General features: G+C 38.0%; 1 protein-coding gene across 1 annotated transcript in view; it reads right to left on the reverse strand.

The window, feature by feature from the left end:
* The window catches only part of slc17a7a (solute carrier family 17 member 7a), a 46,563-nt gene that overhangs the window by 7,057 nt on the left and 12,839 nt on the right, over positions 1-26,667 (reverse strand). The window contains exons 2-9 of the mRNA XM_062036663.1: positions 13,164-13,416; positions 11,494-11,612; positions 10,392-10,506; positions 10,231-10,318; positions 5,716-5,802; positions 5,470-5,612; positions 5,223-5,372; positions 5,007-5,139 (exon numbers count right to left, since the gene is read on the reverse strand). Of these exons, the coding sequence (XP_061892647.1) occupies positions 5,007-5,139; positions 5,223-5,372; positions 5,470-5,612; positions 5,716-5,802; positions 10,231-10,318; positions 10,392-10,506; positions 11,494-11,612; positions 13,164-13,416 (1,088 nt within the window). The remainder of the gene's footprint in view (positions 1-5,006; positions 5,140-5,222; positions 5,373-5,469; positions 5,613-5,715; positions 5,803-10,230; positions 10,319-10,391; positions 10,507-11,493; positions 11,613-13,163; positions 13,417-26,667) is intronic.

Raw genomic sequence — 26,667 nt, forward strand, 5'->3', positions numbered from 1 at the left:
TATGTTGCTTATTTCAGCAAGACAATGCCAAGCCACGTGTTACATCAACGTGGCTTCATAGTAAAAGAGTGCGGGTACTAGACTGGCCTGCCTGTAGTCCAGACCTGTCTCCCATTGAAAATGTGTGGCGCATTATGAAGCTTAAAACACCACAACGGAGACCCCCGGACTGTTGAACAACTTAAGCTGTACATCAAGCAAGAATGGGAAAGAATTCCACCTGAGAAGCTTACAAAATGTGTCTCCTCAGTTCCCAAACGTTTACTGAGTGTTGTTTAAAAGGAAAGGCCATGTAACACAGTGGTGAACATGCCCTTTCCCAACTACTTTGGCACGTGTTGCAGTCATGAAATTCTAAGTTAATTATTATTTGCAAAAAAAAAATTAAGTTTATGAGTTTGAACATCAAAGGCCTACTGAAACGAAATTTTCTTATTTAAACGGGGATAGCAGATCCATTCTATGTGTCATACTTGATCATTTCGCGATATTGCCATATTTTTGATGAAAGGATTTAGTAGAGAACATCAACGATAAAGTTTTGGTCGCTGATAAAAAAGCCTTGCCTGTACCGGAAGTAGCGTGACGTCACAGGTTGAACATTTGCACATTGTTTACACCAGCAGCGAGAGCGATTCGGACAGAGAAAGCGACGATTACCCCATTAATTTGAGCCAGGATGAAAGATTTGTGGATGAGGAACGTGAGAGTGAAGGATTAGAGTGCAGTGCAGGACGTATCTTTTTTCGCTCTGACCGTAACTTAGGTACAAGGGCTCATTGGATTCCACACTCTCTCCTTTTTCTATGGTGGATCACGGATTTGTATTTTAAACCACCTCGGATACTATATCCTCTTGAAAATGAGAGTCGAGAACGCGAAATGGACATTCACAGTGACTTTTATCTCCACGACAATACATCGGCGAAGCACTTTAGCTACGGAGCTAACGTGAAAGCATCGTGCTTAACTGCATATAGAAACAGACGGAATAAGCCCCTGACTGGAAGGATAGACAGAAGATCAACAATACTACCAAACTCTGGACCTGTAACCACACGGTTAATGCTGTACCGCCTGGCGAAGCCTAGCAATGCTGTTGCTAACGACGCCATTGAAGCTAACTTAGCTACAGGACCTCGACAGAGCTATGCTAAAAACATTAGCTCTCCACCTACGCCAGCTCTCATCTGCTCATCACGACCCGTGCTCACCTGCGTTCCAGCAATCGACGGCGCGACGAAGGACTTCACCCGATCATCGATGCGGTCGGCGGCCCGGAGACGGAGGAAGTCAAGGTGAGGACAGCGGCGCGCGTTGTAGCTTTCGACAACACCCCGGCCGCCATCAGAGTCGGCAAGAAACATATATTTCCCCAAAGTTACGTACGTGACATGCACATAGCGCCACGCACGTACGGGCAAGCGATCAAATGTTTGGAAGCAAAAGCTGTACTCACGGTAGCGCATCTGCTATCCAACGCAAAGTCCTCCTGGTTGTGTTGCTGCAGCCAGCCGCTAATACACCGATCCCACCTACAGCTTTCTTCTTTGCAGTCTCCATTGTTAATTGAACAAATTGCAAAAGATTCACCAACACAGATGTCCAGAATACTGTGGAATTTTGCGATGAAAACAGAGCTGTTTGTATTGGGATACAATGTGTCCCAATACTTCCGCTTCAACCCCTGACGTCACGCGCAAACGTCATCATACCTAGACGTTTTCAGCCGGAAGTTTCCCGGGAAATTTAAAATTGCACTTTATAAGTTAACCCGGCCGTATTGGCATGTGTTGCAATGTTAAGATTTCATCATTGATATATAAACTATCAGACTGCGTGGTTGGTAGTAGTGGGTTTCAGTAGGCCTTCAAATATCTTGTCTTTGTAGTGCATTCAATTGAATATGGGTTGAAAAGGATTTGCAAATCATTGTATTCCGTTTATATTCACATCTAACACAATTTCCCAACTCATATGGAAATGGGGTTTGTATGTATATATATATATATATATATATATATATATATATATATATATATATATATATATATATATATATATATATATATATATATATATATATATATATATATATATATATATATATATATATATATATATAAAAATCCAATAATTTAAATATATTAGTTAATTTATGATGCCAACTGTTTTTATAAAGATTAATCGCTGTATTTAAACAAGGGAACTATGGCAAGAAATCCAAATATGAGTAGACAGAACATTTGTTAACATTTTAAATTTTTTCCACATTCAATAATTATATGTAAACATTATTAATGTACACATGTTAAAGAGCATTTTCAATGTTGATGAAAAAAGAATGAAAGTTATACCTTCAGAAAAGTCATTGTTTATTTGAGCTATTTTCCCTAAAATACGCCTTGAGGTTATAAATTGTGTTTTGGCCGATTCCTCGATTAATCTACAGGTTACTCGATTAAAAAAATAATACATACAGTAGGGGAGGCCTTCATATGGCCACATTCCTGGGTGTATTTTGCGTGAGAAGAGAGGGGAGTTAATTATTTACAACCCAGTCTACTGAAAATGATGGAAAGCGCCACTCTACATAGCAACTGACTCCGTGGTCAAAGTTAGAATTATCACAAAACACAGATCTTCAACACTCAACTGCCATCTGGCAGCTAAAGTGGAGAGGGCACACCCCAAATTAATCACGTTTCATGTGTCAGGTACACCGCGACAAATGGGGCCCCATGAATCCCCTTTCTAAGGTAGCTTAAGCCTAATATGTCAGTGCAAAGATGAGTGAGGAGACTCAGACTGGTGTACTCGCTGGTAAACTTCACTTTAAAATAAAACCAGATGGGACTTTAAATAAAATTGTTATCAAGTTTTGAACAAATAAATGACATACATTCATGTAAAACATTTAAAAAATGTTCCTATATGACATTCTGACAATAAAATTGCATTTTTGTCCAAATTTTAGGGTCTTTTTTAAAGTTTATTCAAATTATGCAATCATTATTCATCATAATTTATCCAAATGGATCTGATTTTTAAAAATTAATCATTTGACAGCACAAATTAAAACATGAGCGGGGGGAGAAACTACAAACTATCTCTGATCTATTCTGTCATGATGTGCAGTTGGAAATACTTTTAGGCACATTATCAGGGAGTTTTGTAGTCTCAGACATAGCAGCTTGAGAAAATAAAAAAAAAACTGTAATTTTAATTTTGAATTTAAGTAAAATCTAATGTAATCACCGAGCAATTACACAGTCTGGGGTAAGCAGAAACACAATATATTTTTCTGAAAATCTACTTTTTCAGATACAGTGGTACTGTACCTCAACTTAACGGTGTTTTGAGATAAGAGCTGTCTCTTGGCTGTTGTGCTTTAAGTTGCAAGAAAAAATTTGAGTTACAAGCATCCTCGTCATTAGTTGGTGTAGCAAATGTCACAGTGAACCTCGTAAGATCCGCCCCAAAACATTTGGTCTTACACGCTAGCATTGGCCTATGGCTAGAAATTCACACTTTGTTTATCGAACCATGGCAAGGAAGAAAGTGAGTGTGATTGACAATGCTGAGAATAAGTGGATGATATTTATTGAACTAAAGAAAGAAATAATTAAAAACACGAATGAGCGTACCGTTAACTTAGCCAAGCAGTTGGAGCGTATTGCTGCTAGTCTTCACCATTCTGAAGCAGAATGATTCTAACGCCAGTCAAGAATCTTAAAAATATCTAAATCGTGCACATTTATCCATGAAAATAAAGAAAAGCTGCTGATGGTGTGTTTGACGGAGATGCAGCTGGAGGGAGACACTGTAGAAGTCCACTCGCCAAAGTAAATACTGTACATTATTATTACATTACTTCATAAAACGACTGTAGTTGTTAGTTCTACATTTTATTGTATTGTTTTTATACAATATGTTATAATGTAAAAGATAGTTTTCTTCTTAAAAGGTATTTTCAAATGAGCCGATTAAATTGATTTAAATGGGAGACGTTGAATTGAAATGCAAGTGTTTTGAGTTAAGAGCTCCGTCACAGAACCAATTAAGCTTGTAAGTCGAGGTAATACTGTAGTGGGGGTCGCTCTGAGCGTATTATATTCTCTGGCGGGAGGCTCACTCTAGCTTTGTTTGGTAGAGCGGCCGTGCCAGCAACTTGAGGGTTCCAGGTTTGATCCCCGCTTCTGCCATTCTCGTCACTGCTGTTCTGTCCTTGGGCAAGACACTTTACCCACACTGGTTTAAATGTATCTTAAAGATGTAGCTAATGGTTTGACTATGTAAATCATTTTGATTCTCTAGAGAAATGTGCTATATATATATAATTTAATTCACATATAATAATTACATCAATTATAATAATTACCGTAGTGTAGTGATTAGATTCAATATAAGAGCTCTCAAAAAAGCCACCTCAATTTTTATAATATGCTAATGCAAAGAAAACTTGGAAGTTTATGTTACGAGCTTCAACTTATGTGTGTATGCTAGAGGCTTTGCCTCCACCCACAGTGAATGACTGACAAGAGGGTTCACTCCGTTTCATTCTGCTATTGAAAGCTCAAAAAGTTATGGGCGGATTTTTTTCTAACTTTCAAGAAATGTCTGGAATAGGATAAGGAATACGTGATTTTGGAGCCGATCTGGATCACCGTCTGGGTTCAGGACTTTTTTTTTACTTTTAGGATGAGCGATATCTGATTGCTTTTTTAGTTATAGTTATTTGCACATTGCTTCTACTCCTTTTTCCACTTGTAGTTAAAATAAATTAGGTACTAATGACACCTGAAACAATGCAGTTCTAAACCAGCAACAATTCCATTGTGTTGGAAACGGTTCTATTCATACAAGTTTAAATTAACTACAGAAATTAACATAATTTAAAATCAATACTGACAGCTTGAACAAAGCTTTTTATATTTGCAAAAGTGTAGATTTTCCCAAAGAGTGTGCATTTTGTGCAAAGAAACTGCAAAACTCTGCACCCTCACCTCCACAATTCATGAGCTTCCTGACGTTGGTGGTGGTCATTAGGTTGTGTGTCCTGAGGTAGTCGGCCAATTGTCCTCCTATAGGAACAATGATGGTCATCACTAAATGCGGCAAAGCTGACACCATGCCCACCTGAAAGAGGGGAAGTGAGAGTGAACATTTTTTACTTCGCACAGGACAAAAACAAAAAAATGTTTGTGTGGGTGTGATTGCACCTTGCTGATCTCAAAGCCGAACACTTCTTCAAAGTAAGCCGGCTGGCTGATGAGCAGCAGGTAGAAAGTCCAACTCCTGCAGAAGTTGGCCACAATGATGGCATAGACTGGCATGGAGGTGAAGAAGTGCCTCCATGGGGTCTTGAATTTCTGACAGCAAAAAATAAATCAAAGGGAGTGACAAGAACGTACATAAATGCCTTCCCATCAGATATCTCTTGTCAATCATGAATATTTAGTGAGGTACCTGCAGAGGGTTGAGAAATGACGCAGAATCCCCGATTGCATCTTCAATGTACTTCCTCTCCTCTGGGGTGATGGTGGGATGGGCAGCTGGACTCTCGTAGGACACCAGGACCCAGAACATGTACCAGAATATCCCAAAGGTGCCTGGGAGAGTTCAAATGGGTAAAGAAGTGAGTAGGAAGAAATGACAAGTTTAATGGACATGTGCGCAGAGCTGTTGGAAAATAAGGACAACACACATGCTCACCATAGACATAGAAGACAGAAGGCCACCCAGTGTATTGCACCAGTATCCCAGCTAAAGGCATGGCCACCACTGCCCCTGCATATGACCCTACAAGTGCAACAAGAAATTTGACATCTGCTTTTAAACGTGTACACGCACCCACCTGGCACCCTTTGTAAGTGATACTGATGTGTGGACTGAATGATGCAAAATTCTGCTCTTTAAAAAACATTTTAATGGAAAATATCAGTAATGTAAAATTATTTTACACACCAAACAGGAATAAAAAAAAATGTAATTGCTAAACATCAGCCTACTCAGAGAATTGATTGGGGACATGAGATGATTTTCTGACTTATATATGTTGTTACAATGTTAGATACTCGTGTTAAACTGTCAACGCGTCAAATAATAATTTAAGTATTATTTTTATCTAATCTTGGCATGTGCATGATAACACAAATGTGTGACATGCAGTGACATAAATGCCGTTAACAGCTGCTTTTTTACACAGAGTCTGAATCGATCGGAGAATGTGCAGGCCGACACTAGACTTTTTGTGGACCTTAACAAGATTTTGTTTGTGTCCCCATTTTGGTCTGTAATATAACATATTTAATTATCCTTATTAGGTGCCTGACGACACCCCAACCCTACCCTAAACCTAACATCAATACCCCACGTACACACTCAGTATGTTTACGTGCACTGAAGTATGAATTATTGAGTTAATTTGGGTTAAACTCTGTTTTTAAAGTTATGTGCTATGAGATGGAAAAGTGAAACTTAAACATAACTTTTTCTGATGCTACCACAAATAGATTTATTATGTTTTTAATCTTTCTATCACCTCATCCTGGTTCCCAAATGTTGGCGCTGTGTGTGAATGAATAAATGTGAGCTTTAATGATGTTATTATGATGTCTGTGAGTGAACAGTGAAGTGTTGGGTTTTCTGCTACCAGGAGGAATGAACAAGTTTGCACTTTTGAAGGGGGTGTAGGCAGTGTTACGCCTCCTAATTGGATTCAAACACCCTTAACATCTTAACTTTTATAACGTCGTATTTTTTAATTGACAGATTTAAAATGAAAGAAAAACAATCAAATAAGTAGTGGTTGTGGCCTTAAACAACTGTATGGAGTATTTATGCCACGGGCTGGCCCGGTGTACCTAATATCCTGACCGGGTTAATCTATATAATGTTTATGGAGTTTATTCTCTACCATATCTGGGAAAAAATAGCGGTGATGTTCTCCTCCAAGATAAATATTCAAACAGCATACATTATCGAAAGATAAATTAAGATACTTTTGAAGAGGTTGGGGCGTGGTTTCATTTGCAATCTGGGAACTCCTCCACAAACGAACATCTTGAGGACAGATTCAGAAAAAATGGGTTATAGGGAACATTTACACCAAAGCATATGCAATAAATATTATCTACATCACAAGGAACTGTTTTAAATGTATATTATAATCATCATAGATCCCGTTTATTACTTCTGCCTTGCACTGTGCATCACCTATAAAATGGCATTTATTGTATTCAACGGTTGTGAAATGGAATTAAATTGATTGTATTTTCATCAAATCAGTTACAAAAATATAAAACATTTATTTGATTAGTGACTGTTTTCTCGTCATTTGATCCCATTTTGTCATAGTTTTACAAAAAAAATTTAAGTCAACATTCCATTAGTTTAAAGGCCTACTGAAAGGAATTTTTTAAATTTAAACGGGGATAGCAGATCCCCGTTTAAATAAAAAAAAGGAACGTGAGAGTGAAGGACTAGAGTGCAGTGCAGGACGCATCTTTTTTCGCTCTGACCGTAACTTAGGTACAAGCTGGCTCATTGGATTCCACACTCTCTCCTTTTTCTATTGTGGATCACGGATTTGTATTTTAAACCACCTCGGATACTATATCCTCTTGAAAATGAGAGTTGAGAACGCGAAATGGACATTAACAGTGACTTTTATCTCCATGACAATACATCGGCGAAACACTTTAGCTACGGAGCTAACGTGATAGCATCGGGCTTAACTGCAGATAGAAACAAAATAAATAATCCCCTGACTGGAAGGATAGACAGAAAATCCACAATACTATTAAACCATGGACATGTAACTACACGGTTAATGCTTTCCAGCCTGGCGAAGCTTAACAATGCTGTTGCAAACGACGCCATTGAAGCTAACTTAGCAACGGGACCTCACAGAGCTATGCTAAAAACATTAGCTATCCACCTACGCCAGCCAGCCCTCATCTGCTCATCAACACCCGTGCTCACCTGCGTTCCAGCGATCGACGGTGCGACGAAGGACTTCACCCGATCATCCGTGCGGTCGGCGGCTAGCGTCGGATAGCACGTCTGCTATCCAAGTCAAAGTCCTCCTGCTTGTGTTGCTGGAGCCAGCCGCTAATACACCGATTCCACCTACAACTTTCTTCTTTGCAGTCTTAATTGTTCATTAAACAAATTGCAAAAGATTCACCAACACAGATGTCCAGAATACTGTGGAATTTTGAGATGAAAACAGAGCTTTTTGTATTGGATTCAATGGAGTCCGAATACTTCAGTTTCAACGATTGACGTCACGCGCATACGTCATCATACATAGACGTTTTCAACCGGAAGTTTAGCGGGAAATTTAAAATTGCACTTTATAAGTTAACCCGGCCGTATTGGCATGTGTTGCAATGTTAAGATTTCATCATTGATTATAAACTATCAGACTGGGTGGTCGGTAGTAGTTGGTTTCAGTAGGCCTTTAAATATGCATGCATGCATGCTGATGATGAATCATTCTATTTTGTGTGTAAAACATTTGGCCAATAAAGCTGATTCTGATTTTAAAAAAAAATGTAATAGGTACGACGAGGAGGAGAAAACATAAAATATCTTAAGGTAATAATTTATATATAAAACTACATTTGATGAAATGATGAGTGGGTTTATTTATTGTGAGTTCTTATGGATGTAATTTTGTATGATATTTATATACTAAATATTGTTGTATAAGGTCATTAAGTATTGTATTGTATTGTTGATAAATAATAAAATCATTAGTGATGGGGCAGGACATTATTAGCTTTTTCTTCTTCCTGTTCTTTTGGAATTTTTTGTATTTGAAATGCTATTTTTGTATTCAAAGTAAATTAATGAAAAAAAAAAAGTTTTATATTTTAATTACTGCTGTCAAATGATAATTTGTTTTATTCTAATTAGTTATGATTAGTGACAGGTTATTACTCGCTTGCATATTTTAAATATTATTATATATACACTACCGTTCAAAAGTTTGGGGTCACCCAAACAATTTTGTGGAATAGCCTTCATTTCTAAGAACAAGAATAGACTGTCAAGTTTCAGATAAAAGTTCTCTTTTTCTGGCCATTTTGAGCGTTTAATTGACACCACAAGTGTGATGCTCCAGAAACTCAATCTTCTCAAAGAAAGGTTAAGTTTTGTAGCTTCTGTAACGAGCTAAACTGTTTTCAGATGTGTGAACATGATTGCACAAGGGTTTTCTAATCATCAATTAGCCTTCTGAGCCAATGAGCAAACACATTGTACCATTAGAACACTGGAGTGATAGTTTCTGGAAATGGGCCTCTATACACCTATGTAGATATTGCACCAAAAACCAGACATTTGCAGCTAGAATAGTCATTTACCACATTAGTAAAGTATAGAGTGTATTTCTTTAAAGTTAAGACTAGTTTAAAGTTATCTTCATTGAAAAGTACAGTGCTTTTCCTTCAAAAATAAGGACATTTCAATGTGACCCCAAACTTTTGAACGGTAGTGTACATTTTTTAAGTTTGTAAAGCACTTCGCATTGCATTTCTTTTTTTCTCTGTATGAAGCGCTTATAAATAAATGTTAATATTATATTTGGACACAAATGCAATTTTATTGTCAGAATGTCATACAGGAATTTAAAAAAATGTTTTACATTACATTACATTTATTTGCATTAAACTTGCTAACAGTTTTATCTAAAGTAACCCATCCATCCATCCATTTTTTACCGCTCATTCCCTTCGGGGTCGCGAGGGGCGCTGGAGCCTATCTCAGCTACAATTGGGCGGAAGGCGGGGTACACCCTGGACAAGTCGCCACCTCATCGCAGATCTAAAGTAACATCAGGGTTTATTTTGAAGTGAAATTTTCCAGCGAACGCACCAGTCGAAGTCTCCTCACTCATCCTAACAAACTACTCTGCCTTTCAGGTGACCAGCTGTGGTTCAGGTCAAGTAACATGTACAGCCAACAATAAATTGCGTGATTAATCTGCATATACATGATTAATGTGATAATTATTTGTGATTATTCAGATGAGTTCATTTGTTATTTGACAGCAATACATTTTATATTTTTCACTCATTACCATACATTTATTTTAGGTAATTGTACCCCACTGCAACATCACAGACATGTGAAACAGTGGAGGTTTGGAAAAAGTCATTAAACAAAAATGTGCATCAATTAAAATAAGATGCAAGATTGATTTTTGTGTCATCAAATTACCACAAAAGGCCGTTGTGGCTAATCGACTTCTCTCCAGTGGAGGAGCCCATTTGGCCCAAATCCCATGGCAGGCAGGGTATGACACACCCTGCAGGACACAAGCCAGTCATTGGATAGGACTTGTTGTTTCATGCAATATTACCCACACACACACACTTTACCTCAACAAGGCCTTGACATATTCTGACCAGTATGACGCAGCTGTAATGGCAGCGGGCAGCAGATGGGATCAACATGTTCAGGGTGGACGTGGCTACGATGGCAAAGCCAAACACTCTTGAACACACAAAAGACCAAACAAGCTGCCTCACAAAATACTCTTGACTCGATAATATTTACATATGTATACTGTATTTACACAGGGTAATCTGAATAAATTGGAATTGTTTTTAAGTTACTTTAGTAGTTTATATTATTCAACGTTTTGACAATTTCTCAAATTTTAGCGATATTGAGTCTGGGGATTTTATTAACTGTGAGCCATAATCATGTAGATCATTAAGAAATGAGTTAATCTATAGATTAATGGTTTTTAAATTGAAGTACTGTAATACTGTAAATACATTTTTGAAACATTTTAATTATTTCAGCTGAGTCTGTACGTATATTTCATACTGTGTACGTTATTCACAATTCTATTAACATTTCAATATGAATTAACTTAGACTATTTTTTAAAATAGTTTTAGATACATTTTAAAACAGATTACATTTAGATTACACACTATAATTGTACATATATAGTGTATATATGTAAACTATAGAAGTAATAATTTAAATAGTATAATTTATTTTCAATTCTAAAATTGTTATAGGACATAAACATTAAATTGGATTTAAAAAATATTAGAAAGAAAAAGCATAAACATGTAAAGAATATAATGCAAAACATTTAATTAAATATACAATAATTTGGCTATTTGAATTATTTTAGTGAATTTATGATACCAACTGTGTTAATGACAATAATTGGTGTATTTTTACGAGGACAATATGGCAAGAAATCCAAATTTGAGTAGTTGGCACAGAACATTTAGTATATTTTTCCACATTCAATAATACATACAAATTTTGTTTATTATAATCAATGTAGTTTATTATGTGTGATGTTTTTTAAACATGAAGTTAGATGATTATTTACATAACAATGGGTTACACCATTGGGATCACATTTTCCTAATCAGCACAGTTACATAAACAAACTAAGTTACATTACCAACTAAAAAAAAAGTAGTAGTCTGGATGGCTAACAAGAGACTTATACCTGTTGGCTGCAAATTTTTGACATATAAAACCTCCTGGGATCTGTGTGACAATGTAGCCCCAGAAGAAGGAGCCGTGGATCATACCCACTGTCTCCGGGTCCCAAGTGAACTGTGCAGCCTAAGAGAGAAAGATTTTGGCATTTGACACTGACACAAACAAGGACTCACAACTTGGCAGTGGTTTTTTTCTTACTAGTTTTCATACAGTGGTTTATAGACAAATTTTTAGACGTTAAACAGAAAATTCTGTGGTAACAAAGCCTTCACACGTTTGTGACGGGGCCTAAGAAAGTTGTGAGTTGTAGCATACTGCTGCGAGGACTTGTTGTGCCGTAAAGCGTTGTCCAGTGCACGAGTTGATTTAAATAAAGTTGTGTGAGCACACAGTTATTATTTGTAAGTTCTTGGATATAAACACTTTAATAAACAGGGTGAGAAACTATTGAATGCAAGCAAAAAATCAGAGCAAAGTACGCAAGTGCCATACGTATAGCTCTCACTTCCTTCCTCTCGCACCGTACATTTTATCAACAAATTTAAAGTGACAGTAATGTAAATTTTTATTTAGAGCTGCATTAGGGCAGCTATTGATTATTTTTGTAAGCAAATAATCTATCACTAAATTTGTCTGATTAATTAAATTACAGGAAAAACATACTTTCTAGCCTTAATGTATATTTCAGGGTAAATAGTAATATACATAGTAAATATAAAACTATTCTGCTTGCTATTCTTTTTTTCCTAATAAAGGCACAACATAAAAATTTAAATGGCATTTTTGACACATGTGCATTAATATAAGTAATATAATAAAATAATGCAGGCTCGATTGCAGTGGCCGTGCGGAAACTATGTCCACATATTTAAAGTTACGGCCACTCCAAGATGTTATACATTTTGAATAGTTTTACTCAAACGATTAATTGAAGCAACCAGATATTAATCAAAGTTTTTTTCTAATCGAATAAATCGATCTAATCAATTAATCAATGGCGCCCTAATGTTCATTTATAAATTTCATTCATAAATGATATGTATTTCACATTGTTTAATGCCTGTAAAACTATAACTATCTTTTATAAAATGTGCTATTTTTGAGTGTTTGGAACGGTATAATTGGATTTACATTTTTTACGGGAAACATTACTTTGGTTTTTCAACAATTCGGTGTTTTGACCTTTTGAAACAGATTATTAAAGAAAGCTGAATTATTGTTAATTCCATAGCTTTCACTGTCAGTTTCAATTAATATAGAATATTATTATCAATATTTCGTCAAAAACTTTCTCCATAAAATAGATAAACAGCTGTTATACATTTCTATATTACTTAAAAGAAAACTGGTTTTGCTTAATAAAATTCTACCCAAACATTTAAAAAAGTAAAATACAAAAAAGGTAACGAAAGAAGTATCCAAAACTTCAAAAATAAATCTGTACAGCAGATATAGGCATCCATACCAACAATATGATTTCCCTGAGTGGCTGGGCAGGACAGATAAAAAAAGAAAACGTTTTTTTATTTTTATTTTTTATTTTTTAATTGAGTAATAATCGTTACAAAAAAAAAATCACGATTCATTCAAAAATCTTTTTTTTTGGACACCCCTACCTATGTTATAACTAGTTGCATGCATGCTCCATAACCAGACATAAACATGCTCACTTACCACCAGCACTTCCTTGTTTCCTTTGTAGACAGTGTGGTCGTTGACCATGCTCACAATGGCCACGCCCAGGTTGCAGCGGATGCCAAAGGAGATGCAGAAGCCTAGGCCAGACAGGATGGCGATGATGTAACGCCTGGGCAAGCCAAAGCATGTACAATCCACCACGGGCAGCTCCTTCTCCTGCACCAGCTCTGGGCGGCCCTCCGCTGACAGCTCGATGGTTTCTCCATTAGGCTGCTGCTTGTCAATCAACCTGGTGGACGGCACGGGAGAGGTGCAGGGGATTAGCTTGACCTTTGACACATTATTTGTTTTCACACGCATGTGACAGTTGTACCTCAGAGGGTCCACTGTTTCTTCTAAATAAGACCTCCTCCAAAAAATGTTTCCATGTTTTTTTGCTTACTAGTTGCAAGATTACATGGTAAGTACTACTGTACTTTATCTGAATAGAAAACCAAAATCCTGGAAAAAAGCAAGTACATTTTAATGCTTTTTTTTGTTTTGTTCAGATGTCATTTTGTGTCAAAGTGTACCGGTAAGTTGCTTTGGGTTGCAAAACACAACAGCATGTGAAAATGTATGTGAGCGTTTAGTGTAAATCCATGGTCATTGATTAGAAATTACATGATTAAGGTGATTTTGTTCCTAAGAAGACAGCAAAAAGTGTCACTAGGTTTGAAGATGACTGCATGTTTTTGCGCATGTGTGCATCCACTTGTGAGCTGATCCACTTAGTCAGTGAGCTGGGCGATGATGTATAGAAACAAGGATATGTTCATCTTTCACAGATCTGCGTTTTGTTTTTTCAGAATAAAATGGTCAAAATAAAGTGTTTACTTTTGCGAAAATTTGGGATAATTCATTTCTGTCGGTACTCTATCACACACTCACTCACACAACATGATGCAAGCTAGATTCTGACATTGGTTCATTATTGATGTGTTTTGGGATGGGATAAATAAATAATTCACTGTATCTTTTTTCCCCCACCGTAATGTGTCACAATGCATCTATGCCTCTTATTTCTTGGTTACACATCTGCAGCACCGTCTCTTTTTATACGCACACTAGCACTCGATCAATTAGCAAATAAAGATATGCTTGTCAAGTAAAACTGAATGAACATAAACGATACTTAGTCGATGCAGCATTTTGGAATTTGTCGGAGATTATCTACAATTGCATCCTCCCTCTCTTTCTCCCTCTCTCTCGCTCTCTTAATCTGTCACAACATTCAGATTAGGATTATAAAAATGATTTACTTCCGGAAATGAATATAGAGGGGCAAAGCAGCAATAGGCGTGGCTTCCCTATGAAGACATTATGGCTTTAACTTTATATGTTAGTTTTTTAGTGTACCACATTGCTTAAAATGACAGCATATGTCTCCAATTAAACAATTAAAATGTGCATAATTCCGTAAGTATACCTATTATTTTTGGATAGACACAATACCAGTACCAGCGGCTTGATAAAATAAAAGGGGGAAAATGTGAGAATACGTAATAACAAAAACACTAAAAATAATTTAAATTAGTGGTTAGTGGTTAGACCACTGGTCTTTAAACTAAGGGTTGTGAGTTTGATTCATTACTGCATTGCCAATGTTTTTTTAATAGTCTATCGATCGTGGATGTTTAAATTTAAACAGTATAATATATTGAAAATAGACACTCAAAGTGCTTCGACACTATTTCCACATTCACCCATTCACACACTGATGGCAGGAGCTGCCATGCAAGGCCCTAACCACGACCCATCAGGAGCAAGGATGATGTCTTGCTCAAGGACACAACGGACATGAATAGGATGGCAGAAGCCGGGGATCGAACCAGGAACCCTTAGGTTGCTGGCACGGGCGCTCTACCAACCGAGCCAACATCAACAATGAGGTTTTTTTTTTTAGCTGGCAAATATTTAACAAATATATTTAATACTTTAATAATAAAAAATTTGGAATTATATATGAATATATATATTTTTAGTTTTTCCTCTTAAATTTAGTACATTTTATCATTGTTAGTTTATACATTATTTTCAATGCATTTTTTATGTTTTTTTGGAATCCTTGAAAAAGTTAAGTTTTCACACTGTATTGTGTTTCATCCATTCCAACTAAATTGTTTTTTTATTTAAATAAAAAAATAAAAAAAATGTAATCAGTATTAAAATGTTCAGCTCTTACTATCCACAATTTTTCAAATATTGCCAAAATTTCAGGACAAATTTCCAAGACTTTTTCAAGTTCAAAATATAAAACAAGATATATGGATATAATGCATTTGAAACTTGAATGCTAAACATTTAAATGTAGAACTAGAAACATGTTGAATATAATATATAAGGTATCGATTATTACAATGCCAAAACATACAAATAAGCACATGATTGACTTATGCAGGACTTTTATAAGATTCTCATATCATACGTCTACTCTCTCACGCGCAATCTGACTTTAGCACTGCACAGTCAGCGGAAGCGTCCTTATTAGACGTGGAGACAGATTGCAGGCTGACACTGACACATATGCTACCAGCTAACGAGGCTAGCCCACAGCCAATATGACTCTTAATTAAAGCTGCTTCACACCAAAGGATAAACATGCAAAACAGTGCAGATGATGGTAAAGCAGCACTAAACCACAACTGTTTAAGTAGAGGAAATGAGAATTCTCAATGTTTGCACATTGTCAGGACACTAGGACTCAATCATTTTAACCCTAAATATGCAATGAAGGACTCTACTGTACCTTCCAATGTTATTATAAACAGAACCTGATTCTTGCTCTAAATTAATGAGAGTGAGAAGACAGTAGGCACCCCCTTTTCTGACCTCAGGCATTTTGGAATATCATAATTACAACACAAAGCGCCTGGAGGGACTAACACCTCAAACTCTCCTCCTCACACGCTTGCTTATTAACATTTATTTTTTTAATTATGTTTTAGCAGTGACATGCATTCCAATATTAAACATCAGGTTATTATGACAACATTGGCACTTATGTCATTGTTTTGGACCAAATAATTATGTCTGTATAATTCCCTCCAAAATAGACACAGTGGTGATTATAGGCTTGTTTTTCATTTTGCTACGCCCATTTTTAGCTCTAAAATCTGGGCGGGCTTGGGTCACCCTGCTGACAGGGTGACAAGAATTTCATGTATTTTAGTAGCATCTTCATCCCAAATCACAATATTTTCGCACAGAATTTGAAGGAATTATCAAACATTTCTGCTAGATGCATTGTTGCAGGTTGTAACAATACAACGAAAGAAGCGATAGGCAGCCAAACATTTCCAAATGATGGTGAAAGAATAGACCTCTCCATTTAAATTTAGTCACGCAAAATGGGAGAGACTAAGCAAGAGGAGTGTAATTTGCAGCAATCATTTTAATGATTCTGATTTCAAACGAGAAGTTGGAGTTTAGATGGAAAAAAATTAAAAGACTCAAGCCAAATGTGATCCCAAAAATCAGGAGCACCCTCGAGGTGAGAAAAACTGAGTCAGAACCTGCGGAAAAACGGGAAAAAGAGTAGACCCGGTGCACAAAAGCAAGACAAAAATAAATTAAGCCACTAGTAAGTCCTCTTCTACTGATGTTTTCCGTGAGAGATGCTTGAGGAAAGGCTGAAAGCGCATGAGGAAACACAGGCTATGGTGTCTATGGAAGAAGAGATGGAAGCGCAGGGAACTCAGAAAATGGCAATTTATTTTGTTAGCCATACCAGTTTTGAAGTAATCATGGACCAGGGCAACAAAAACATGCAATTAAGTGTTCAAAATAACAGTTTTACATGCCTTTATCTACACTGTTTATGCGGTGAAATGGGCTCCAGTTCTGTAGATCAGTGGTCCCCAACCACCGGTCTGGGGACCGGTACCAGTCCGTGACGCATTTACTACCGGGGCCGCAGAGAAGCATTAAATCATTTATAAACGACTGCATTTTTCCTCACTTAACTTTCGCCTGTCCCACTAGACACACCAATAAGCTTGTTTATAAATGTACAATAAAACTCCTCTTAGGAAGTTGCCATTTGTTATATTTGTTATAACTTTGTGACACGATACAATACACATTATTGAACATATAAAATTTAAATGTGACAGATTTTAGCCATGTTGTAGCCAGGCTGATTTCCATCTGCAGTCCCCAGCAGGTTGATGGTAACTCACTAATTCAGCGTTATAGTGAGTTGTATTTTCCATGCACTTATTTTTGCTGTATTTATTTGGCACAAGTGGAAAGCCGGTCCCTGAAAATAACGCCTACATTAAACCGGTCCGTGGTGCAAAAAAGGTTGGGGACCACTGCTGTAGATGACATCACACTAAGACATATTGAGTCTGGCAATGGAAAGAGGACGTTCCAAGTACAGTTTGTTATCTACCCATTCTTTAAAAACTAATTGATATTAAATATGGGAAATGATGGCTATAATTATTTTCAGAAGCAAAAAATGGGGCCGCGGGTGTAGCCCATCAGATTCCTATTGATAACAGTCCGTCCCCTCACTTTTTCTACATAAAATGACAAAGATCACGGGAAAACAGAGAAATAATGTTCCGTAATTTAGATTAAATTACATTGCAGTACACATAGACTATGGCGTTTGCTTGCTACGCCAATGTGAACACCAATGTCGGAATTTTAATCGATGTCCTACAGAGCAGTGGTCCCCAACCACCGGGACCGATTGGTAAGCGGACGCGCAAGAAATTTAATTTAAAAAAATAAAATAAAATAAAATAAAAACTTTTTTTAAAAAATTAAATCAACATAAAAAACACAATATATACATTATATATCAATATAGATCAATACAGTCTGCAGGGATACAGTCCGTAAGCACACATGATTGTATTTCTTTATGAAAAAAAAAAAAAAAAAAAAATCCTCACCCCCCGGTCCGTGGGACAAATTTTCAAGCGTTGACCGGTCCCCAGCTACAAAAAGGTTGGGGGCCACTGCTACAGAGGACTGTCACAATGTACAACTACTATTGTACTACAGAAGAAGAAAAAAGCAGCATTTCAATGAAGTGATAAGCATGTAATCTAATAACATACCATTTGTGAACAAGGAAAGGTATAGCCACTGAAGTACGTTGAATTGCTATATTAGCTAGCGCTAACAACATGCATTCAATAGGACCAGCCATCAGCAACAGGCGCCTCTCCCTAAAGGCATACACTCACACGCTCTGATCTCATTAAAACATCTCTCAACGGTATACACAGCTCAAACTTATCACTTCTGTATTATAATTACTATTAATTATTTCTGCTTGCTTGGCCATTTGTTGTACATAAGCTATAAACCTTTAAATAAAACACATCTTAATTAAGGCATGGAGATGAAAATAACTCAGATCATATTTTTTTTAATCTGTGGTACTAATCAGTTTGGAGCCTGAAAAGTGTGACTAGTGATGCAACGATTAACCGTTTTTATTATTAACATTGATTAAAAAGTCACAGTTTTTTAATTGCAAAAGCTCCACTACACCGTGTGTTTCAGTCCTCCTCACTCGCTATAAACGGATTCTATACTGGTAGGTTATTTTCGGCACAACCTGCACAGAACGAAAACAAACTTGTACACATGCTTTACGCACCTATGGAGTGACACCCTAATATGCTACATTAGTTTAAAAATGGCAATGTTATTGCGATTTTTCTCTCCAAAATTGCGATTCGATTTGCGATTTTTATATTTTATACATAAAAATGCATAAACTGCGAAAACAAAGAGTGAAAGAAGACATGTTATTTTTAGACTGTCAATCAACATATTTTTGTCTCAATGTGCCACACAATATGCAATCATTTAAAATGTAATAAAATATCTGGCTTTATGCAGACAGACTCAGAGCTTTTGTCTACATCATTCTCTTAAACTGAAGAAATAACCGACAAAAACTATACAGTGATTATAATGTAATGTAATCATAATGTATAATATAATAATAAAGTAACCATTTAACAGGATATTAACTTTTATTTGTCATTACTATAGAATTGTGTACCGGATTGTACTGTAATCGGAAGGTAAATAACCGTTATTCTAACTAAAAAAACAAACATCCAAAAAAATGTACCCTAATTTCTGCAAGCAAAAATTTAACTGAGATAAAAATTAAACATATTAAAGTGCATTTTTTCCCAGTTGGAAAAACTAGGTAGGACATTGTCTTTTTGTTTATTGCCATCATCACTATTTATTTATTTATTTATTGCCATGATAATGGCATTCTTCCTCGTCCGTGTTGATGGGTTTATTTGCCCATCCAATTTGAAGCTGAAATATTAACACAACTGGACATTTAGCTTTATAATCATATGTTCTTTATCCAAATGTTTGTTAATTTGCGGCACTTCTCACAGGGGAGTCGCGTGTAGGCAGGCTGTCTGTCTGTGCTTCCTGTGTGTGTGTAAAGCTGAGCTGCGCTCTCCGCCCGCAGAGACAAAGATTGTGAATGCCTGAAAATAGGACTCACTGTGTTCATTTAAATCTACTGTTAAATAAACACGCTCAGGTGCTGAGAGCCAGTCTCGTGTCAACTAAACAACAGGCGCCATGATTGCTACCAATGAAGTGTACGGCTGTGCCCGGATGCATGCAATTTGACGTTACTTTTTCTGACTAAATAACCCCAAATAATACGTCTATATATAGTTCTAAACATACTAAAGCTCATAAACTTACAATAAAACATGCTTTTATTTTGTAAAAGTATAATTTTGCGGCCATATTTGACGCACTCTGCTGCTACGTTCCTGCAGTGTTTTGTGACCAGCAGGCTAAGCTACATAGCTTTTGACTTCAATTATCTAGCTTTTTTAACGAGTAGCTTTTCCTGTAGCTTAGCTACTTTTTATACCCATGTAGCAAGGTAGCTTTCCTCAAAGCTACAAGCTACAAAGAGAGAGAATAAACTGCGAATCCAGGCCAAAAAAATACGTAGAAAATACAATGACCTGGATGAATGAGAAGATCGGAACATACGGAAAAAATCCATGATGATTGGTTGGTGTTCGTTTGATGAGTCACAATTGGCTAAGGTTAAGGCGAAACATTACGAACTGGCCAATCAGAGGCAAGATAAGGCGGGTCATCAAAACGAGTAAGCAAAATCATAACAGACGCACGCATGTCACATGATGACGAGGGAGTCGGAGACAGAGGGACGCTTCAAGCTGACTCAAAAAAACCAAAACATTTTTTAAATAAAAGATTTTCCTTTCGTGAAGATGATGTCCAGGAAACCCACAATAATGCACGTCCTTAGCCATATTAAAACAAAATGTATGTGTTTAGCGAAAACAATGCCCAAGACCTTAGTTTTTAGTTGTTTACTTTGTAAACCAAAATCATAACATATCAACCGACAAGTCATTGTTTTTTTGTCAAGCTATAGATATCTATATATAGATATAGACAAGCAAATTAGGAATAAAGCCTTTTGAAATAGTTCTGTTACCATTAATATACCAAATAATATATCACAGTGATGGACAGTAACAAGCTACATGTAGTTAAGATAAGTAGTTTAACAAGCTACCTTCTCAATGAGTATCTTTTCCTGTAGCTTAGCTACTTTTAGACCTATCTAGGTATCTTACATCAAAGCTACAAGCTACAAAGAGAAAAAATGGACTACAAATCCAGGAGAACATTCATACATACAGAGAAAATCCATGATGATTGGTTAGTGTTCGTATGATGAGTCACAATTGGCTAAGGCCATTTTTTACACAAAGTCGTTTAACCCCTTAAACGAATAATTATTTAGCCTAAGCCCCGTTTCAGCCACACTAACCCAGCGTTTAAGGTCCCCCTCCTCGGACAAATTTTTACACGGGTAAGTCAGCCGTGTAATTCTTGAATCTCCAGCACTTAGCTTTGTATGGACTCATTGATCGTTTACAAAGTGAGTTCGGCGAGGAAGTGACGCCAGAAAGACCTCGCCCACACAGGAAGTGACGTCAGAAAGAACACACCACAGCGAGCTTCATAATAAAGTGTTTTTTGTAGCTCGGAGCTAACCACTGGAAATATGGAGGCGAGTCATCCAGACATGCCCGTGTTTCTCCTACTTCTACATGTATAGACGCTTGTGGAAATCACACATGAATACCTTAAGGGAAAGCGATTGCAGCTATTTGGGATACAACACTTCTCAGACGGCAAGAGAACTTTCCAATGTCTGGCCGGGATGCTACTTAGCGAAAACTTTGTCCATTTGTCGAAGGAGAGACAACAAGAATGGGAGCTCCCGTGGATGTGATAAAAAAGATAGCGTGTGCTTTGTATTACCTGGCCGTTGAGAAAAACGGCGAATGCATTTGGACTGGCAAAGCAGACTGTATCAGTTATGGTCCACCATGTATGTCGCAGACTCAACGTCTAGGTCCAGTGTATATAAAGTCACCAAAAATAAATGGACAATGAAGGTGAAGGCAAAAGCTGACCAACACGCCGGATTGTAGTCAGCTGGAGGCGTGCCTTAATGAAATTAAACAATGGATGTCCGCTAACTTTTTGCAACTCAACGCCAAGAAAACGGAAATGCTGATTATCGGTTCTGCTAGACACCGACATTTATTTAATAATACCACCTTAACATTTGACAACCAAATAATTACACAAGGCGACTCGGTAAAGAATCTGGGTATTATCTTTGACCCAACTCTCTCGTTGTAGTCACACATTAAAAGTGTTACTAAAACGGCCTTCTTTCATCTCCGTAATATCGCTAAAATGTGTTCCATTTTGTTCACTAGCGACGCTGAGATCATTATTCATGCTTGCGTTACGTCTCGTCTCGATTACTGTAACGTATTATTTTCGGGTCTCCCTATGTCTAGCATTAAAAGATTACAGTTGGTACAAAATGAAGGCTGCTAGACTTTTGACAAGAACAAGAAAGTTTGATCACATTACGCCTATACTGGCTCACCTGCTCTGGCTTCCTGTGCACTTAAGATGTGACTTTAAGGTTTTACTACTTACGTATAAAATACTACACGGTCTAGCTCCAGCCTATCTTGCTGATTGTATTGTACCATATGTCCCGGCAAGAAATCTGCGTTCAAAGAACTCCGGCTTTTTAGTGATTCCCAGAGCCCAAGAAAAGTCTGCGGGCTATAGAGTCTCTGGAATGCCCTCCCGGTAACAGTTAGAGATGCTACCTCAGTGGAAGCATTTAAGTCCCATCTTAAAACTCATTTGTATACTCTAGCCTTTAAATAGACCCCCTTTTTAGACCAGTTGATCAGCCGTTTCTTTTCTTTTCTGCCCCCCTCTCCCTTGTGAAAGGGGGGGCACAGGTCCGGTGGCCATGGATGAGGTGCTGGCTGTCCAGAGTCGGGACCCGGGTGGACCGCTCGCCTGTGCATCGGTTGGGGACATCTCTGCGCTGCTGACCCGTCTCTGCTCGGGATGGTTTCCTGCTGGCCCCACTATGGACTGGACTTTCACTAATATGTTAGATCCACTATGGACTGGACTCTCCCTAATATGTTAGATCCACTCTGGACTGGACTTTCACAATACTATGTCAGACCCACTCGACATCCATTGCTTTCGGTCTCCCCTAGAGGGGGGGGGGGTTAACCACATATGCGGTCCTCTCCAAGGTTTCTCATAGTCATTCACATCGACGTCTCACTGGGGTGAGCTTTTCCTTGCCCTTATATGGGCTCTGTACCGAGGATGTCGTTGTGGTTTGTTCAGCCCTTTCAGACACTTGTGATTTAGGGCTATATAAATAAACATTGATTGGTTGATTGATTGAGTGAGGAGTGTCCTGACCAGATATCTAGATCTCTAGATTGATTAATGTTAAATGTTCTTTATCACATTGTTTACGTGTCTAATAAAGATTTGATTAGTTTATGATGTCTCAGGTGTGGTTAACTACAATAGGGCTCCACAGCACACTGGATTCCAGTTAATTGAAATACCACAACACTGGATATTGTTCAGATAAGTTAAATTTAAGAACTTGAACACAAAGCAACACTGGTGATGACTATGACGTGCGCGTGGACGGAGGGGGGCGGGCGTCTTAAACGGTGGCATTGTTGTGTGTGGACACAGATAAGGTTACAATAACAGTGATATTATACATGTGGAAAGGACCGCCCATAGATATAAATGTTGGTAAATGTTGCTTTGATGTAGCAAGCTACTTTTGTCGTGTAGTTTGTAGTGTAGCCTGCTACACTTCTCTGGGGATAGGTTCCCCTGTAGCTTAGCTACATTTAATCGAGAGTAGCTTGTAGCTTGGCTAACTACAGTTTCCAAACAGCTTGTCCATCACTGTATATCGGTATCTACAAAACCCAAAACCAGTGAAGTTGGCACCTTGTGTAAATCGTAAATAAAAACAGAATACAATGATTTGCAAATCATTTTCAACCTATATTCAATTGAATAGACTGCAAAGACAAGATATTTAACGTTCGAACTGGTAAACTTTGTTATTTTTTGCAAATATTAGCTCATTTGCCATTTGATGCCTGCAACATGTTTAAAAAAAGCTGTCACAAGTGGCAAACAAACGGAGAAAGTTGAGGAATGCTCATCAAACACTTATTTGGAACATCCCCTAGGTGAACAGGCTAATTGGGAACAGGTGGGTGCCATGATTGGGTATAAAAGTAGATTCCATGAAATGCTCAGTCATTCACAAACAAGAATGGGGTAAGGGTCACCACTTTGTGAACAAATGTGTGAGCAATTTGTTGAACAGTTTAAGAACAACATTTCTCAACGAGCTATTGCAAGGAATTTAGAGATTTCACCATCTACGGTTTGTAATATCATCAAACGGTGGCTCGGGATCTTTCTGTGTGGAGTTTGCATTTTCTCCCCGTGACTGCGTGGGTACCCTTCGGGTACTCCGGCTTCCTCCCACCTCCAAAAACATGCACCTGGGGATAGGTTGATTGGCAACACTAAATTGGTCCTAGTGTGTGAATGTGAGTGTGAATGTTGACTGTCTATCTGTGTTGGCCCTGCGATGAGGTGGCGACTTGTCCAGGGTGTACCCTGCCTTCCGCCCGATTGTAGCTGAGATAGGCTCCAACACCCCCCGCCACCCCAAAAGGGACAAGCGGTAGAACATGGATGGATGGATGGGTTCAGAGAATCTGGAGAAATCACTGCAAGGCCTGAAACCAACATTGAATGCCCGTGACCTTGGATCCCTCAGGCGGTACTGCATCAAAAACCGACATCACTGTGTAAAGGATATCACCACATGGGCTCAGGAACACTTCAGAAAACCACTGTCAGTAACTACTATTTGTTGCTGCATCTGGAAGTGCAAGTTAAAACTCTACTATGCAAAGTGAAAGCCATTTATCAACAACACCCAGAAACGCCGCCGACTTCGTTGGACCCGAGCTCATCTAAGATGGACTGATGCAAAGTGGAAAAGTGTTCTGTGGTCTGACGAGTCCACATTTCAAATTGTTTTTGGAAACTGTGGACGTCGTGTTCTCCGGCCCAAAGAGAAAAAAGAACCATCCGGACTGTTATAGGCGCAAAGTTCAAAAGCTAGCATCTGTGATGGTATGGGGGTGTATTAGTGCCCAAGGCATGTGTAACTTACACATCTGTGAAGGCACCATTAATGCTGAAAGGTACATACGGGTTTTGGAGCAACATATGTTGCCATCCAAGCAACGTCTTTTTCATGGACAAGCCTGCTTATTTCAGCAAGACAATGCCAAGCCACATTCTGCACGTGTTAAAAGAGTGCGGGTACTAAACTGGCCTGCCTGTAGTCCAGACCTATCTCCCATTTAAAATGTGTGGCGCATTATGAAGCGTAAAATACGACAACGGAGACTTAAGCTGTACATCAAGCAAGAATGGGAAATAATTCCACTTGAAAAGCTTCAAAAACTGGTCTCCTCAGTTCCCAAACGTTTACTGAGTGTTGTTAAAAGGAAAGGCCATGTAACACAGTGGTAAAAATGCCCCTGTGCTAACTTTTTTGCAATGTGTTACTGCCATTAAATTCTAAGTAAATGATTATTTGCAAAACAATTAAGTTTCTCAGTTCGAACATTAAATATATTGTCTTTGCACTCTATTCAATTGAATATAAGTTGAAAAGGATTTGCAAATCATTGTATTCGGTTTTTATTTACGATTTACACAGCGTGCCTACTTCCCTAGTTTGGGATTTTGTATAGCGTTATGTCAAGAGGCTGCAATAGATACTGCAATATAGATTTTAGTAACCATCCTTAGTTGCAGCATCTCCAGGCTTTATTTTAATATGTGTAGCAAGGGATGTACCAGTAAGTGATGGAACTGGAAAGTGATGGATATGATACATTGTTTTGTGTTTTTAGGTACACATATTACTGTTATAACATATAACTGTTATATAAAATCATTAATTAACATCACATTATTAACTGTATCCACTCGGCATCCATTGCACCAGTCACCCAGGGTGGATCCCCCACATCTGCGGCCCTTTTCAAGGTTTCTCGTTGTTCCCATTGGGTTGAATTTTTTCTTGACCTGATGTGGGATCTGAGCCGAGGATGTCGTTGGGGCTTATGCAGCCCTTTGAGATATTTGTGATTAAGGGCTGTATAACTAAACTCTGGTTGATTGATTGATTAATAAAGTATATTTTGCACAATAGCGCAGCTTTCAGGTGTCTTTTCAGGTGACTCGCATGTTGGTAGCTGACCTGCGACCTTTGTTACCCTGTATATGAAATGATGAATTGACTGAGTGTTCTCTGTAATCCTCTCATAAGAGGATGACGGATGCAGAGGGACAGACAGGCAGGGAGGCTAACCGCAAATATTATATAAGAGCAGCCGCCTGATGTGTTCAATTGATCCTGTATAGTATTCAATTTGGACGTTCCAGTGATATTACTGCCTTTACAGTATTTCGCGGGTTCTCTTCTTCCGTGCGCCAGTCGCTGTCCCTGAAGTGAACAGATTGGGTCTCGGTGGGATGGTGTCACCCAGGGAGGCACCCTCCCATCCTTCTCATCCGGTCACACCACTTTCCCCCCTCTCTCTATCCCATCACCACACTTACACAATGCAACACACAGTGACCACTCAATCTCATAGAAAATATGCTGAATATTACATTAAATTAGGAGAATCTTCATATACCACAAATAATACCACAAATCTATTAAAAACACCACTCCATTAAATTGTGCAGGTGTACCTAATGTTATGGCCTGGCTGGATCATTCTTATGTGTGCGTTTGCACCCTGGTTCGATGGCGTGTCGCTGTGTTTTTAATCTCCACATACATGACCGACATCACGGATAGTAACCTCCCAACCTCCAACAACGGCTTATGGCAGAACGTATGAACAGTATGTAGGGGGGGGGGGGGTTACCCACATATGCGGTCCTCTCCAAGGTTTCTTATAGTCATTCACATTGACGTCCCACTGGGGTGAGTTTTCCTTGCTTGTATGTGGGCTCTGTA

This window comes from Entelurus aequoreus, linkage group LG25, assembly GCF_033978785.1.
Source record: "Entelurus aequoreus isolate RoL-2023_Sb linkage group LG25, RoL_Eaeq_v1.1, whole genome shotgun sequence".
NCBI classification, from domain to species: domain Eukaryota; kingdom Metazoa; phylum Chordata; class Actinopteri; order Syngnathiformes; family Syngnathidae; genus Entelurus; species Entelurus aequoreus.